General features: G+C 37.6%; 1 protein-coding gene across 1 annotated transcript in view; it reads right to left on the bottom strand.

The window, feature by feature from the left end:
• Positions 1-17,154, bottom strand: part of Eya4 (EYA transcriptional coactivator and phosphatase 4) — a 253,733-nt gene that overhangs the window by 32,715 nt on the left and 203,864 nt on the right. The window contains exons 10-11 of the mRNA XM_005360934.2: positions 13,091-13,256; positions 610-746 (exon numbers count right to left, since the gene is read on the bottom strand). Coding sequence (XP_005360991.1) covers positions 610-746; positions 13,091-13,256 — 303 coding nt within the window. The remainder of the gene's footprint in view (positions 1-609; positions 747-13,090; positions 13,257-17,154) is intronic.

Here is a 17,154-nt window from a genome sequence, read left to right as displayed (position 1 = left end):
CCAGAATACATTTCATCTCTCGAGTATAGTCATATAAATCTTTCAGAAAGAGGCACAATATCTGCTGTTTGATTTGAGGCACAACTGGGATTTTTTAATTCAGTTAAAATATGTAGCTGTGTAATTGCGTAGCATTATAGTAAATGATAGTTTCTCAGTGTTTTATGATAGAAACTCAACTTGCTCACAAAAAGCTCACAAATGGAAAAATACAGTAAAAGTCCACAAAATCAATAGATATTCATTAACAAGATTTTTTTTCTTTCTACACAGATTGCTTTTATCTTCTTAAAAATCTGTTTTCTTGGGATATTATTACACAAATAATAGCTTTATTTTTAGCCTTTCTTATCAGTTTAGATCAACAGATGAAATTATGTTGGTATTCAACTTTCAAAGTTCTCTTGCCTTTGACGTTACTGTTTTAAATTTTGGTATTATAGTAGACAAATATCCCCAAATTCAAACTGATAAAGTAGCTACAACAAAGCAGGTCCATTCAATTTATGATACATATTTTAATTTGGAAATGTACTAGGCTCTAAAGTATGGATGATACCACTTAGTAAAATTGAGTATCTTATGTTCCTCAGAGATAAGCAAGCATACCTCCAGGTCACTGTCCGGTGGTGGTGAGGGGTTGTTTTTCCGGCCTCTTCCTCGAGACTTTGGCCCAGAACTTCTACATGTTCTGTCATCAAGGTCTTTGATTGGTGTGGAGGGGCTCTGCACCGTATCAAACTCTCCTATAAACAAAAGGATTGTGTCAGGAAGAGCTGCTTACTTTTAGAATAATTACAAGTCTTCATTATTACTTCACAAGTTCCTACACACGAGTGAATTCTTTATGACAAAAAATATAGTTCATATATGTATAGTTGTAATTTAGTCAACAAATTGTATAGTCATATAAACTCCTCATAGAAATCTGAATGCCTTTTATATACCATATACGTTCATTCAGCTTCCTGTCTGTACTTTTCACCTCCATTTTATCTGTATTTCCATCGAGTCTCACCTCCATTTGGGTCTCATTTCAGAGAACACGATGTCTTCTGGATCAACCCATGCTTCCCCCACAAACGCGCCTTCCCAACCCCACCTCTTACTGAATCTGCCCCTCACTTCTTTCCTCTCCGATCTTCCCTTTACCTGGGCCACTTGCAAATTTAAATCTTCTTCTTGACCACAAATTTCTATCGAGCCATGCTTTGCTTACTATTTTCTTATTCAAAGGAAACTTCTTAAGACAACAATTTGTACTAGTGCTACTCAGTAGAAATAAATAAGTCCCAAGATTGATTACAAAGTTTTAGATTTCTAGCAGTTACATTTCAAGGCAAAAAGAGACCCATAAAATGAACTCAACATATAAAATGATAGCTCAATATAAACAACATATCATTTTGGCATGTTATTGATAAATAAAATTAGCAAGAAATTTTTTACCATTATTACTTTTATTACAATTTTTGAAATATTGTGCTTATTACAATCATTTCAATGTGTGGTATATGTGTTGGAAGTGCTTAGTAGCCATAAATGGACAGAAGTCACACAACTATATAATACAGTTCCTTCCACTGATTGATATCTAACTTACTAAAATTTAATTTCAGATCATCAAAACATGAATGCACATACTTTACCAAGAGTCCTGAATAACCATCAGCTTGTCAAATTCAATATACAGGTTCAGTCCTTATCTTTCCAGACAGGTGATATCTTTGATGCTATTCAACACACCTGCTCAGAGTTAGTATTTGTTAAATGACGGCCTGTGGATTGCTAGTTCTGGCCTTCCTCTCAAACATCTTTCCACCTAGGAGTCACAGACTCTTGTCCTGTCGTGCTCAGGGCATGGTATCTAGGAGGTCTGACATTCCTTCTCTACACATTCTGCACGGTGTAAGCTTCTCATATGCTAATGCCGTTCTAAGTGAGAACCCAGAGCGAGTCACTCTCTCTACGCAGCCAGCATGTGAAGTCTCAGATACTTTATCTAATTGACTTCTGTATGTCTACAGGTTCCTGAAATCCAGACTCATGTAAAGTTAGTGACCATGAATCTTGAGAAGCAGGCAGCACTGCCAAGGCCAGCGTTAAGATAAACTGAAGCTCCACAAGGCACAGTGTAATGGGTCATCTAGACTTGCAATAGCACTTCAAGGATTTCACTCAGCTTCACTGGACCTCAGTTTCAGTATATATTGAATTCTGGATAAGAAGCTTTTTTAAATTATTGAAGATGAATCAGAATTGTATTTTATTTAAACCATATGTGGAAATGAAAATCTCTTAACGTTAACTTAAATTAAATTTAACTTACATTAAATTTAAATGATGTGTTTATAAACAAAGAGTAATATGATGATCTTAATTTATCATTAAATTTAAAATAAAATTTAGGATGATAAATCACAGGGCATTAAGTAATTCTGAACAAATGGCACGTTGTGCATGGCTTTCCGGAGACACAGTAGTCATTACAGAACGATCCTCTTATCATTTCTTTTGATAACGACATTTTCTTTGGGAAGAATTGCATGGTACAAGATCAGAAATATATCTTAGCTATCTTTCCCCATAAATAGATGGGGGAAGAGAGGAGATAGAGGGTCCACAAAGAGGGACAACTAAAACTAGGGGTCATTTGAGGGGTCATATGGCAATCTAATAAAGTAGAAACTTCTCAAAATGTATACATATATGAAGATTATCTAAATAAAGTTGCCAATAAGAGGGGAGACAGAGCCCCTATTGGGTATCTTTCATCACCAAATGAAGTTTCCAGTGTCGGGAATGGGGTGCATGTAATCAAGTTGTTTGACAAAGAGGTCTCCATGGAAACCCCCCAAACAACCCAGGCTATTGCTGAGACTATTGGTGGCCCTAATGCTGAAGACTGCATCTACACAACTAACTGAACGTGGAGAAGTTGAGCTGGTGCCTACCTACTCACTAATGTCTATTGTACTGGAAGGTATTCTGCATGTTGTCAAAGGAGAACCCAGCTACAAACCCTTTGATCTACAAAGGTGATCTGCATGTAAGGTGCACTAATGCCACAGTGGCAGAAACCAACCAATATTTGATTGTATTTAAGACTCTGCCCTATGAGAGAGAACCCATTCTTGACACTGCTTGTAGGAACCTAGCACAAAAAGGACTCCTAATGATATTCTGCTGTACTTATAGACCAACATCTTGCTCAGTCGTCATCAAAGAAGCTTCCTCCTGTAATAGAGGAAATAAATACAGAGACCCACAGCTGGATAACGTGCAGAGTGTGAGAGACCTTTAGGCATTCACACCGAAACAGGATGCCTCCATCAAATACTTCCACGTAGGGCCCATGAACCTTCTCAAAAAGGAGGTGGAAAGGGTGTAAAAGCAAGAAGGGATGGAGGGTACCCAGAAAACAAGGCTTTCAAGACATACCAGGGCTGGTGTGTGACCTCATACAGACTGTGATAGCATCTGCAGGGCCTGCACAGGTCTGGCCCAGATGGGGTCCTAGAGCTGAGAGGGGAAGTGGACACAGCTCCCATCCCTAACACATACGCTATCTCCAATGACAAACTACTTGCAAATAAAGATAGTTTTCTCTAACGGAATCTTACCACTAGGTATACAAACACATTGAAGGGCAGGTCCCATGCTCAGCGGTACATGACCAGCACAAAACCAAGTCAATGGTTTAGAGGTTTTGTTTTTTTTTCTTCTCATAATGTTTTGTTTATGCTTGCCTTCATTCCTTCCTTTTTTCCATTTCTTAAATTCTATTCAGGTTTGTTTCATACTATTTTGGGGAAGTACCTATTTGTTTTCTAATGAGAAAGAGTACCAAAGGGTGTGGACTTGGGTGAGTGGGGAGGATCTGGGAGGAGTTGGGGAAAGGGAAACCACAATCAGGATACATTTAATGAAAAATATATTTTCAATAAAAAATAAACTAAGAATATAAACATAGTCTTAATATAAATGTCATTGTCTCTCAAAATATTGCTAGTAGAGATCACTGTACCTCTTCCACTATCATGACTGACAGGAGGGACAGCCAAACAAAAATATTTTAAACACAAATTTGGATATTACTTTATCTTGCGGAAACTTAAGTTTCAACTTATTCGGATAGACTTTAGAAATTTGAATGCATAGCAACCTTTAAGTGAAACCACATGAACCATTTCCTTTCCTCCACTCTTACAGTAAAACCATAATTTCCTTAGGTTACTAAATCATGCAAATCAAATGCCTTCCTTTAAATAACACGAGTCAAATTAATTCTTACTTTAAAATTTTATTTTTATTTATGTGTATTCATGTGAGTATGGGTATGTCCACATACACTTGTGTCCAGGAAAGTCAGAAGATGACATCAGATGCCCCAAGCTGAAGTAAGAGCTGTTTGTGAGCCACCAGACATGGATGGGTACTGGGAACCAAACTCAGGTTGGTCTGCAGGAACAGAGAGTGCTCTCAACCACTGAGTCATCTTTCTAACCATAAACTGACTCTTACTTTAAAAGCAAGATTAAACAGAATTCTTTTGGGGTGTCATTTATGAAACCTTTCTTTTTGCACACATGCACACACCCAGACACAGACACACACATTGTTCTTGTTTATTCATTTTTTTTTGTGTGTGTTTTAGAGGAAAGGTCTCATGCTAGTATAAAATTTCCTGTGTAGTTAAAGGTGACACTGAACCCCTGATCCTCTTGCTTTTTCTTCCCAAGTGCTGGAATAACAGGTGTACATGTGACCCTTGGCTTTATAATTTTTTGTAGGTCAATTTTTAAAGTGTTATTTACAGAAAAGTAGCTTTTTATTTTGGTAGCAGTGTAAGAGTTGAAAGAAGAGAAAATTGCAAACTTCCAGTCATGGTCTTAAGTTGCAGGCAGGGTAGCTGGTGGCAGGCTGGGTTCATACTGAAGGAATTTAACAGAAAGAAGCCAGCCATTTAAATCTGATATTCAGCAACTATCACAGTGTTGAAGGGAAAATGGGGTCACAGGAAGTGTGTGGGTTTCTAGGCCCAGGAGAATCTCTTCCCATTGATTCTTTGCCAGTTTAGTTAAGGATCTTCAAAGTATTTTAAGGATACAGAGGAAATAAATAAACAAGTGTTTTCTTGAGAGTAAAACAGGCCTTTGGAAGAAAACTGCAAAGTATGGCCCCATTTTAATTAAACTCTTAGTTTGAGCACACAGTGCCTTTTTAAAAGAAGTATATAAACACATTTTTGGCTTGATTCCCAGCTCATTATGTTGGTGAGAACTCGGAGCAATTGTTTGTTCTTTCTTTAATTTGTCTAGAAATCCCTCAAGCAAATCTGCATCCTTCATCCTTTCTGCCAATTGCCATTTAGATCAGGAACACTGTTAAGGAGTTATAAACAAAACTCAATAATGTGCTGACTGTGTGCAAGTGAGCTCTCTCCCCACATGGGTATCTAGTTACACTCAGCACTGGCATTGCTGGGTCAGGGGAGACACATATCCATCTTGCATAGACACGAGTCTTCAGAATGGAAGTATCGACTCAATACTCCACCAGCAATGGTGGATGTACATGTGTGTATTTGTGTGTGTGTGTGTGAGAGAGAGAGAGAGAAAGAGACACACAGAGACAGAGTCAAAGACACACATACACAGAGAGACAGGTAGAGAGAAATAAAGTTCACCCTAACACAGAACTTACATCCTTATTACTATCTTGTAATTCTGGAAAAACTTGTGACATGATATACACAGGGTCCATGATATACACCGGCAACAATCAGCTGGTATTTGTTGGTGTTGATGTGACTCCAGAATTTTTGCTTTAAGTGCTAGGCTCATATTTATTCTCCCAAACAGCACCAGAGTCTACTGATCAAGAGAGTCCTCTTAACAACCCACCAGAATGAAAGAAAATATTGGGAAGTCACACATCTGACATTCCTGAAATATATAAGGAACCCAAACCCCCCAGTGGTAAGACAACAAAATAACCTGTCTGAAACAAGAAGTAAGGGGCCTGAGAGGACATTTCCCAAAAGGATATATAGAAGGGCAGTCAGTATATGAGAAAGATGTACAATGAGAGACATGCAAATTCAAACTGTATATTCAAGCTCACGTTTGTTAAGGTGTCTATCACCAAAGAGGAGAAAAAGTTTTAAGAGTTGGACTTAATGTGGACAAAAAGGCCCCTGTGACTGTGCCTTTAAGAGGCAGCATAGAAGTGCCTCAAAAATTAAAAACAGATTGCATGAATGACCTAGCTATTCTGCTAAGACATATCTGCCCCCAGGTTTATAAAAAAATAATTTTAAATACATTTTTATTAAAAAAGAAATACATCCCTTTCCTCCCTCCAGCCCCCTCTATCTTTTCCAATCCCTCTCTCAAACTGATAGTCTCTTTATTCTTATTATTGTTACATATATGTACATATATGTATGCAAAATTATATAAATACAACTTGCTGGGTCCATTTTTTGTTGTCTGTGAATGTATGGTTTCAGGGCTGACCACTCTGTGTTGGGATCAATAAAGCAGCTCATCTCACAGAAAAGTGAATTCTCCAACCCAAGAAATGGGGTCAACCTAAGTATCAAAACATAGATTTGTGGATGAAGAAAGTAACACAGACACACAGACCCACAGAGAGAGAGAGAGAGAGAGAGAGAGAGAGAGAGAAACAGGCATATACATAGTCACAGAGAAAGAGAGACAGACAAACATACATACACAGACACATACACACACAAAGACAGACAGACACAAGACAGACAGATACACACACACACACACACACACACACACACACACACTATTAAACTTCAAAGGTGAGAGAAATCCTTCCTTTTTGTGACAACACAGATGGCACCAAAGGTCATTAGACTAAGTGATGTAAGTCAAGAACATAAAGAGGAAAATTACAAGAACTCATTCATAAATGGAGTATGAAAAACTTGCTCCCCTAGAAACAGAGTGCAGAATGGTGGTTACCAGAGTGAGTTTGGGAGTGGGGTGGGTAAAGCGGAAAATGTCAGGAAAGGGATACCATATTTGTAGGGTAACTTGAAGGCATTTATTGTAGAGTGTAGAAAGCTAGTTACAATGTATTACAGCTTTGAAAATTGCTGAGCTACATAGGTGCCTAAAATTGTATTAGGCTTATATTGGAGACTAAAAATATTCTGGGATTTTGTATTTTCATTTTGAGGACTGCTGTCTTTGATTTTTTTAAGCTTAAATGTTTTAACTCTTCATTTTCAAATTAATTCTTTCAAATCATATTAGGACAATGAGAAGAAATGTCCTTTGCTGCTCTTAGTCCATGTCACTTCTGAAAAAGTATAAATTAGAAACAGACATCCCAAAAGTTTTTAAGGAACTACATGTAGAACGTTTATTAGTTATTTTTTGTATCCTTTGACAGAATAACTAATAAAAACTATCTGAGAAAAAAAAAGAAAAGAAAATTGCTGGGCCAACAGTTTTTCGCTTGGATGATTTTTTTTGGGTGATTTATCGTAACCATAGAAGCAGAGCAAACAAAGTATTGCATGTATCAGTCATCTGTATGTAGTCATTTTATTTCACTGTGTATGTAAATTCAAAACATTATTTTTTTTAAAAATATGGTCAAGGTTTTTAATTGCAATTTAAAAACTTCCAAAGACATCATCTAAAGATTTAACTGTTGTATATGAGAGAAGAAGCCTAAACAGTCATGGCAAAGGTTTCCAAAAAGTGAAAGCCCTTCCTGTGGATAGCACAGGCCCTGACAGTGAACATAACATCCCTTCACAAGTAGACTGACCTCTGTAACGTTTCTCCCTACTCTTTACTAAAGGGTAAAGCCAGGACCAAGAGCATAAGGGTCACTGAGCACTCCTGAATACTGCTTTAGAGTTGCTGATCCTGATGTCTCTGCCAGTTTCATAAGGGTGCAATCCATGGCAAATGTAGAAATTAAAAGGTTCTCTCCACTTACACCGTCTTGCCCGTATCATGGAGAAGATGTGGCACTCTGCTTCGTGAAGTTAGTTAAGGGCTGTTAAGTCATGCCCGAGAATCTAGCTTCCTTTCTGAGTGGGAAGGGCTTTATCAGGTCCTTCATTCACCTTGAGCACCTGTTAAGTTCAATTAACTAGTGCCCCACAGTGTTTTTTGAGATCGTATAGTCAAGGATAACATTGTTACACATTATTAAACACACTTAATTTTTAAATGTTTAAAAGACTTGCAAGGGGGAACTGTAAAAATATCTTTCCTCTTCAATGCTAACTTTCAGAATGCAAATCAAAACCATCAATTTACCTTAGATAAACTTCATTTTAAGGACAGAGAATGATCTTTGTAAGGACACTGAACTAGAAATAGAAATGTCTGCTTTTAATCAGCATGGTAGTGTATCTCTAAACCCATTGTCAAACCACCTAATAAGGTAAAATAAATAATTGAATGCTATTTGCAATTTCTAAATAACATCAGTCATTACCAGTTGCCTTGGGCTTTTCTAGGTGGTTGAATAATTATCCCATAATCAGTACAGTAATGAAGAACTGCCCCTTGTAAGGTCTGGATATTTAGCTCCGACTTTATTTCATTAGGGTTATCTGTAAATCAGAACAAGCAGCTGTCCCTTATTGAATATAAGGATAAGGTATGTTTCTATTTTAAACATGGAAGTCCACCGTGAATGCTCTTTAAAAAATTGTGGACCTAATTGTCAGGTCTGCTCTGTAAGCCCAGAAATGCATAATCAGTTAATGGGAAATTCTTTTCCTGCCCTGGAACTAAAGCCATCAGATTTCACCATTAATAAAGAAAAAGCCTATGCTTATGAATGTATTTGCTTTCTGGATGCATGCCAGATCTGAAAAGGCTAAAATCAAAGTGAAGTCTTTGAGAGACTTTGAGAGATCACAGAATTTCTCGAGAATCACACATGCAACAACAGTAGTTACTAGATGAAATGAGTTCTTTGTAAATCCAGCACAAAGTCTGACAAGATCTGAAAAAGTTGCCAAACTGTATTTGTTGACAAGAGCAACCACTAGAGGAATAAGAAATGCTGCATTCTAACAGTGTGTGCAGCAATATCTCACTGGACTATGCCCCTTCCCAGGCCGCCAAGTAGTATGAGCACTTGCCTGCATTCAGTATTTTCTTTTCTTCCTCCTTTCTTTTTTAAATAATCTTATTTTACATGCCAATCTCTCTCCCTCCCATCTTTCTGCTCTTCCCCCACCTTCTTCCCACCCCCATGCCCAATCCACTTCTCAGAGAGGGTGAGGCCTTCCATGGGGAGTCAACAAAGTCTGTCACATCACTTGAGGCAGGACCAAGGGGCTCCCCCACCTGTATCTAGGCTGAGCAAGGTATCCATCCCTAAGGAATGGGCTCCAAAGAGCCAGTTCATGCACTGCTCTTTGGCTCCACAAAGTGCCCAGGGCACACAGCTGTCACCCACATTGAGAGGGCCTAGTTTGATTTTATGCAGGTTCCCCAGCTGTCAGTCCAAAGTCAGTGAGCTCCTACTAGTTCAAGTCAGCCGACTCTGTGGGTATCACCATCACGGTCCCTTTGCTCATGACAATGCTAACAAAAGAAATATTCTTTGTATTGGGAATGGTGGAGAAACTTCGTTGTTATTAGATAGAAATTTGAATAAAATCAAATTTGAACTAGAATTGTATACCTCACATAGCATACTGAGTGTACAAGAAGTTTTCATTCATGGTAGCTGTAGTCTGGTCAGTTCAGATGCACCTACGTCATCCTGTCTGTCTCTGAACCCCGATGAGAAGCTTTTCTGTGATTCTGTCCCCATGCATACTCAGTAAGGAAATCTCTCTGATGCTATTGAACAATGAGGCAAGCATCGTTTTGTCTACAGTATCCCTACTACTTGCTAAACATGGATTCTGACAAGTGTTTTAACTAAGGCCAGATCGTTGATAAAATGAAAGAAGACAAAGGCAGATTTGGAACATATGACTAAGGCTGGGATTAACAAGTGAGGTTCCTAGGGCAGAAAGCTGAAAGATCTTGAGATCGATCATTTACTTAGATTTGGGGTCCCAGCTGCTTCAATGGCCCCAGCTTGGCATTGACTTTGCCTGTGGTACCATGCTCAGCGAGGCAGAGAATGGAGAAAAGCCTGAACAGAAGATTTAAGAGAAACAGGGGCCTGGAAATCAGCTGTGTAGTCATAAAAGGGAAAATGTAAGAGGAAAAAGAAGACATAAACTGTAATGCAGGGTCACCAAAAACAAACTGCACTGTCTAAAATCCTTTTGCTGGGTCCAAAGCTAGAAATGATATCTTGGGATCAGCAAGACAGCCCAGTTGGGAAAGGGCCTTGCCGCCAGATCTGATGACCTCAGTTTGATTTTTCTGGATCGATGTGGTGGAGAGAACTGACTCCTTAAGGTGTCTTCCCAGATCAACATGCATGTTGTGCGTGTGTGCCTGGGCATGCTTATCTGAATGTGCATGCTTGCATACCTGTACACGTAAACACACAACAGACAATAATTGTAATGATAAAAGGATAAGAGATGATACAGTATCTCTCTTTAGCCACGGAGAATACGTTTCCATGATGCTACACAGACCCTGGAAGGCATTAAAAATGCCAAACCACATATCATGTTTTTTTCTATGCATACATTTCCATGATAAAGTTTAATTTGTAAGTCAAGCACAATGAGAGACAGTAATTAAAAATAAAATAGAAACTATTTAACAATAGTTTGTTGTTTAAAAAAAATCTCAATTTTGTTGTTCTTCTATTTAATATTTTTGACTTCAGTTGTGGATGTTTAACCGAGATGACAAAAGCAAGGATGGATGGTGGATTGCTACAGTATCCCAAACACAGAAGCAAAATTAATTAATGTGGTCATTTCACAAATTCAGGCTATCAGCGTATTTTGACTGTTACTGACATAAGAGGGGGGCTTCAGTCATTGTTGTTTCATTGTATCCAAAATGGCTTACTTCTTAATCTTTTGCTAAGCATTTGAGGTTTTCCCTGCTCCCACGCATTGCTAATTGCTTGCATCCTTTCTTATTCAAACTCAAGCTATTTATGTGCAGAGTTCTTGTCACTGATGAAATGCTGTTTTCTAGCACAAGGTTGGGGCCAAACAGAGACTAAGTAAATAATTGCTTGACTGATAAAATTAGATTGTTTTGGTCTCACTGCTAGAAATATTTTACAGTATTTTGATCACATTTCTCTGTGTTTTCCCTTCCCAACTGGATAAAACAAAAGAAAACAGAACAAAAAAGCAGAAAAGAAGTGGGGGGAAAAAGACCAACTCAAGTTAGAAATATAAACTTTAAACTCATTAAGATTTATAAAATAGCATCGATTCTGGTGCTGGAGAGATGGCTTTGTAGTTAAGAGCATTGACTGCTCTCACAGAGAACCAGAGTTCGATTTTCAGCGCCCACCTGGCTGCTCACAAAGGTCCCAGGATATCCAATGCCCTCTTCTGACCACTACAGGTACTGCATGTATGCTGTGCCCTTGGACTTTCCACAGGGCAGGGAACCCTGACTGCTCTTCGACTGGAGAGGGAGGGGGAGAGGAGTGGGGGGAGGGGAAGAGGGGCGGGAGGAGGGGGAGGGAAATGGGAGGCTGTGAGGAGGAGGAAATTTTTTTCAATAAAAAAATAAAATAAAATAAAAATAAAATAAAAAACACATACATAAAAAAGTTAAGAAAAATCAATCTCATATTTTATTTGCCTTTTGAAAATTCTTTATATATATATATACTAGATTAGAAGTTTTGTATCAGATATGTGTTTTAGAAAAATTTTGTCTGCAACTGTAGCCTGTCTTTTGATTCTATAACAGTGTCTTTCAATGAGAAACTCTTAATTTTATTAAATCCAATTTATTATTCCTTTGCTTTTAAGGGTTGTCTATAACCCTTATAATTTTATAATTTTTAGGATTGTTTAGTTATAATTTTATAAAACTTAGTTATAATTTTAAGGATTGTTTATAATATCCAAGAAAATGTTTGTTTTCCCAGGATCACAAAGATTTCCTGCATATTTTTCTTCTAAAAGTTTTTTACCCAAAGGATCATGATTTTCTACAAAAATATGAATTGTGATTCTTCTTTTGTACAGAGATTTTCAGTTTTTCAGTGACCTTTTGTGGAAATCCACTAGAAATTCTCTATACAACTTTCACCAACCATTTCTCAGGGCGGGCTTGATCCTGGGATCTCCATTCTCTCTCTCTACTCCAATCATGTATGTATGCTTTGGTCATCACTGTAGACCACAGATTATTGCACCTCGCAAGTCCTAAGATCAGGCAATGCCATTCTTCAAACTTAGTTCACATTTTCAAAAAAATATTGTATATTCCAATTCCTTTACTTTTTCCTATAATTTTAGAATCATCTTGGTAACTCCTCCAGGACAATCGAGTGGAGCTTTGATGGGAAAGATGCTCAATGCTGGTCTAGCTAGCTTTAAAGTCTGGTAGCAAACACAATTCTAACAAGAGGACAGCAGGCTTCAGATTAAAAAAAGAAGAAAGAAAGAAAGAAATTCGCAATGAACTTTACTATTCACTGATCAGGAAAAGATATTAAACTTCCTACCACTGATCCTTCAAATCCTAGGAATGTAGGAATGTTGATGGTTAGAGTTCTGGTGCCTTACAAGGTAAAGGAGTTATACAGTCCCCCCACCTCTGCAAAAAGGAAGCACCCCCCCACACACACACACAGCACTCAAGAGATAATATTGCAGCTGCTCTTTGCTGTCAGGTTTGCATGGAATAAAGAATGGCTCTGGCAAAAGATCCACTCACCCATATTGATATTCTTACACACATAATTATTTTGAGGTTAAAATCTCCTGTCTGCCTCGCAACTCAAAAGGGAATTTCTGAAATGCCTAGGAGCCTCGTCTTATGTGGTGAGCTAAAACTCATTCATCATCGGCGTGACTGTCTGGCAGTTTTCAGGCATGTCTCTGCAAGGCTCATTTTCTTCCATGTTATTAAGTAGCACAGGATATTTTGAAGTATTTCACTGGGGTGAAGATCTTTACCTGGCTGGCTAGTCAGACCTGGGAGAGCTTCCTGCAGCTGGTAAGTTGAGGCTGACGATGTTGTGCCATCGGCTGTGTTGTTGGATGCCATATATGCCCCATAGGTGGATGCCGAGTAATACTGAGCATATTGGTTTTGGCCAAAGGCTGTGTAGGATGGGTAATCCTGAAACAAATAAATGAGGTATGAGGATATAGAAGAGCAATCACCATCTAGTGCAGTCCAAGCAAGCAAGCAGGCAACACCATCACTATGGCAACGAAACGATTAGTGTGCAGCTCCAATTGCTTTCCAGTCCATGGCTTGGAGTTGATGCTAATGAGTGCAACCTATCTGAGCATCTCACAAATGCAGCAGTAATTAATTTCTCTATTAGGCTTGCAAACTAGTTCTAAAACATGAATATGAATCTGGCTGAAGTTTGTTTATGCTTCATTTCATCCCCTATAATGACTAATATATTGCTTTATGCCATTTGTATGATGCACTGAAAAGGGAGAGGTCATATTCGTAAGTCAGTTCATATTTATTCCATTCATTTTTACACATTGCCCAACAACACTGGCAAGCAGGTGTTGTGTCTAATTCTGGCTTCTACACAGACCTAAATACATATTTTTTTAAGTTTTATTCCTCTTCTAAGTCTTGTTTTTTATTTGATCTTGTCCAGCATTTTAAAGTAAATAAACTAATTTTCTCACCACCACAAGCAACCTGCTACCTGAGGCTTTACTTAGTCTTCAGTGAAGTTTTTCAAAACATTTAGTTTTGCTCCTTTGTTGCACGTAAAAAAGGAAAGCATTGAACCAACTCCCCTGACCTGTTTTCCATTAAAAAAAAGAACCTTAAAATGATGAAAAATGATCCTCCAATAGCCTTTTACATATTAAGATGATGAGTAAAGACTCGTGATAAATGGTGTTTAATATATCTAGCATGGTTTAGCCAAAAAATGTTATCAGTGATGACAAATTCTTGGTCAGGATGAAGATCTCCTGTTGTGATAAGTTCTGAAGGGAACAAAGATCCATATTTGATGTCATTTCCAAAAACGAAAAATTCTCCATATAACGAAACACATGTATTACCAGGAAGCCTTAAGTAATATGACAGAAAATGAAATTCTATTAGCCTGTTCACCTCAGGATCTGATGTTCCCCCCTCCCGTTCTGTGAGCCAAGTAGAAAACTTCAATATGTGAACAAAGAAGTTTTTATCAACACTTCTTAGAGCGAAACAGGTATGACAAACAAATAAGAAGTGCTGACTTTGGGCCATGGCATTGTTCTAAGACTTTAAATGGACTTGCTTACTTGGCATTCAGAGCCTTGTCCATGGGACTTTGACAGCCATTATTACATCAAAAACTGCTAAGGCACAGAACTTGAAGAGACTTTCAGCCTGGTGACCCAGTTCATGTGTTTCTAGGGTGGAGCTACAGCCTGGGAAGTCAACTCTAGCATCTGTGTCATAGCTCTGCCAGCCTGCTGCTTGGCCTCACCAGAAAAAGGATGCTGCACACCAGGAAATGTGGTAGTGGCCTTTGGAGAAGGTGATATATTTTTTCATTCAGATGTATCTCCAATATCCCTCCTCCTCATATTTCTACTCTTACCACCTTTATCTAAGCATCCTTCATTTCCTGTTGATGCTATGGCACTCATTTTTCTAATTTGTCTCATTTTCATTTCTAAGCACAAATGATAAGATATTTTCCTATTCCAAAGCACGAGTATCTTCCCAGTGGTCCTAGACTCCCATCTTACTGGAGTTTACAAGGCCCTATGTGGCCGGTAGTAAGAAGCTGACAGGACCTTATGTGATTGCATCTAGTTTATCATTTTCTGTGGTGTTTCTCTCCACTCTCCTCACGGGAGATCTGGGCTCCAGTCTTCCTCCAGTTCAATGGCACACGGACCCTTGCTGTCTTGCTTCCCTGTGATTTCTTGTCCTTGCTTGTTACCTCATTCTGATGAATCCTAACCTAGTTATGGCTCCCATAGGAAAGGCTTGAACAATCCTCTCCTGTGCAATGTTAGATTTCTAGGAACGCTTTAGCAGGGTCTTTGGTCTCCTTGCTAGTTTGCTGTCTACTTCGCTCTGTAGACTGAACGTTCCATGAGGCAGGCAGGAAGCCTATCTAGTCACACCACGGTCTCACGTCCCTAAGTGTACAGACCTCCCTATATTTCTCAGATACAGAGCATTGTTTAAAATGATAAAATGGTATTCAATCCTTGATCCAAAATACAGTTAAAGTCTACACAGGTCCACCAAAATCCTCAAACAGATTTAGATCTGTTTGTGATTGAAAGTTTGTGAAGTTTTCTTCTGCTTTATGTATTGCTTTTGTATCTTCCCAGGATCAGGAGAGTAGGGTTTCCTTTTATGATGCTTTTTGTCAAGTGTGAATCTCAGTGGTTAGAGCATCTAGTCTACCTTCTGGCTGTGTTGAATCTTGTCTGTTTCTTCAGTAGGACTACCCACTTTCAGAGAACAGAAAATAAAGATTTAATTATTTTTGAACTTTAAGTGCTTAGTCAAAAACATGATGCATATCAAGAGCTCAATAAATGTCTGCTGTAAATTAACAAGTAAATTCTAACTAGTGGAAGTCATCAAGTTTTTTTTCTTCTTTTCTTTTTCTTTTTAGAAAGTATAGTGCTATAAGGTACTTTTAAATTAATGACAATTTATAATGTTTCTATGACTCTACAATTTTATTACATAGCATTTTAAACTAATTTTACTTTGAGCCTTTCGTTATGATACTAAACTACAAGAAGGCAACAATAGAATTCTTGTTATTAAATCTAAAAAGGAAGCTTTTGTGAAATATCTTACATTTTAAAATGTATAAAAACAAAGTAATTGGATCACAGTAAAGGAGTACATTGTTTGTCTAGAAATCAGCTTCCTTTCCGTCTCAGTTATTCTGAACACAGTGGAGAATCAGGAAACAAGGACACAGTTCCGGAGTGTCCACAGTATCGGCACTCTGTTCAAGGATGTTCATGTGGGAACACTGACTCTCATCCCATATGTAATCCTATCATCCTTCTTTTAAAACTCATGAGAACGTGAACAAAACACGATGAGGAGAAGAGTTAAGGGTCACTAGAGGCAGGCTCAGTAACCACAGAGAAAAGTAAACCTGTCAGGAAGGTGGGGAAATCAAACATTTTTAAAAGAAATATAGATCTAATTAATAAAAAATTAAAAGCCACCACCATTTCTGCAGGCTTTTTATTTAGTTGCTGCTGCTATGTTTTAGAATCCTGTCTGAGAATGTATGCTATAATCTTACAATTGATTCTAGTTCAATGAGTTAAGTAACGTTACATTAAATGAGCAATTTCTACCAAGGAAAATAAAACTGTCTACTGGAGCAGAGATAAAAACATGCATTATTTCTCATCATAACATGACAGATGATGAAAATGACTATAACTCAGGTGTTTAATGAGTAATCTTTTAATATTCAACAAATCTAAGTCAATGAGAATAGAAACTATGCAATAGTTTTGAATAGGTATTTTTTTTTACTCTGTTGAATTAAAATCTTAGTTTTAAATAAAAAAAATCATATACACTTACAAGGCAACCTACAATAACTAAGTTCAAAATATACATATATGATATTCTTAATCAATCAATAAAATTGTAGTTATAGAATATCTCCTTAGACTTCCCAAGGGAAGAGCTCCCTAACTGTGCATTCAGTGTCAAGTAGTCAACCCTAAAATAATATATATGCAAGTAATGTTATACACACTGAGCAGGTTGTATTTATCTATGTAAGATTATATATCAAAAATCAAGGAAAAACAGACCATAAATTTGAGAGAAAGCAGAAGAGGAGCTTATGGAAGTGGTTAGTGATTAAAAAGGAAAGTAATATTTTAATTTCAAAAATTAAAATAAACTTAAAAGTTTTTAAAAATAAATTTTAAAAGACCATTTCCAAGAACTCGAGAAAGGTAGATAGAGACAGGATTCTTCAATCTCTGCATAAAAATAAATAAAGGAATTATAGACAGTTGTAAATTATAAACAACTATAA

This window comes from Microtus ochrogaster, linkage group LG4, assembly GCF_000317375.1.
Source record: "Microtus ochrogaster isolate Prairie Vole_2 linkage group LG4, MicOch1.0, whole genome shotgun sequence".
In the NCBI taxonomy this organism is placed as follows: domain Eukaryota; kingdom Metazoa; phylum Chordata; class Mammalia; order Rodentia; family Cricetidae; genus Microtus; species Microtus ochrogaster.
Note: the sequence above shows the minus strand (reverse complement) of the source record. Positions and strands in the feature narration are given on the sequence as shown.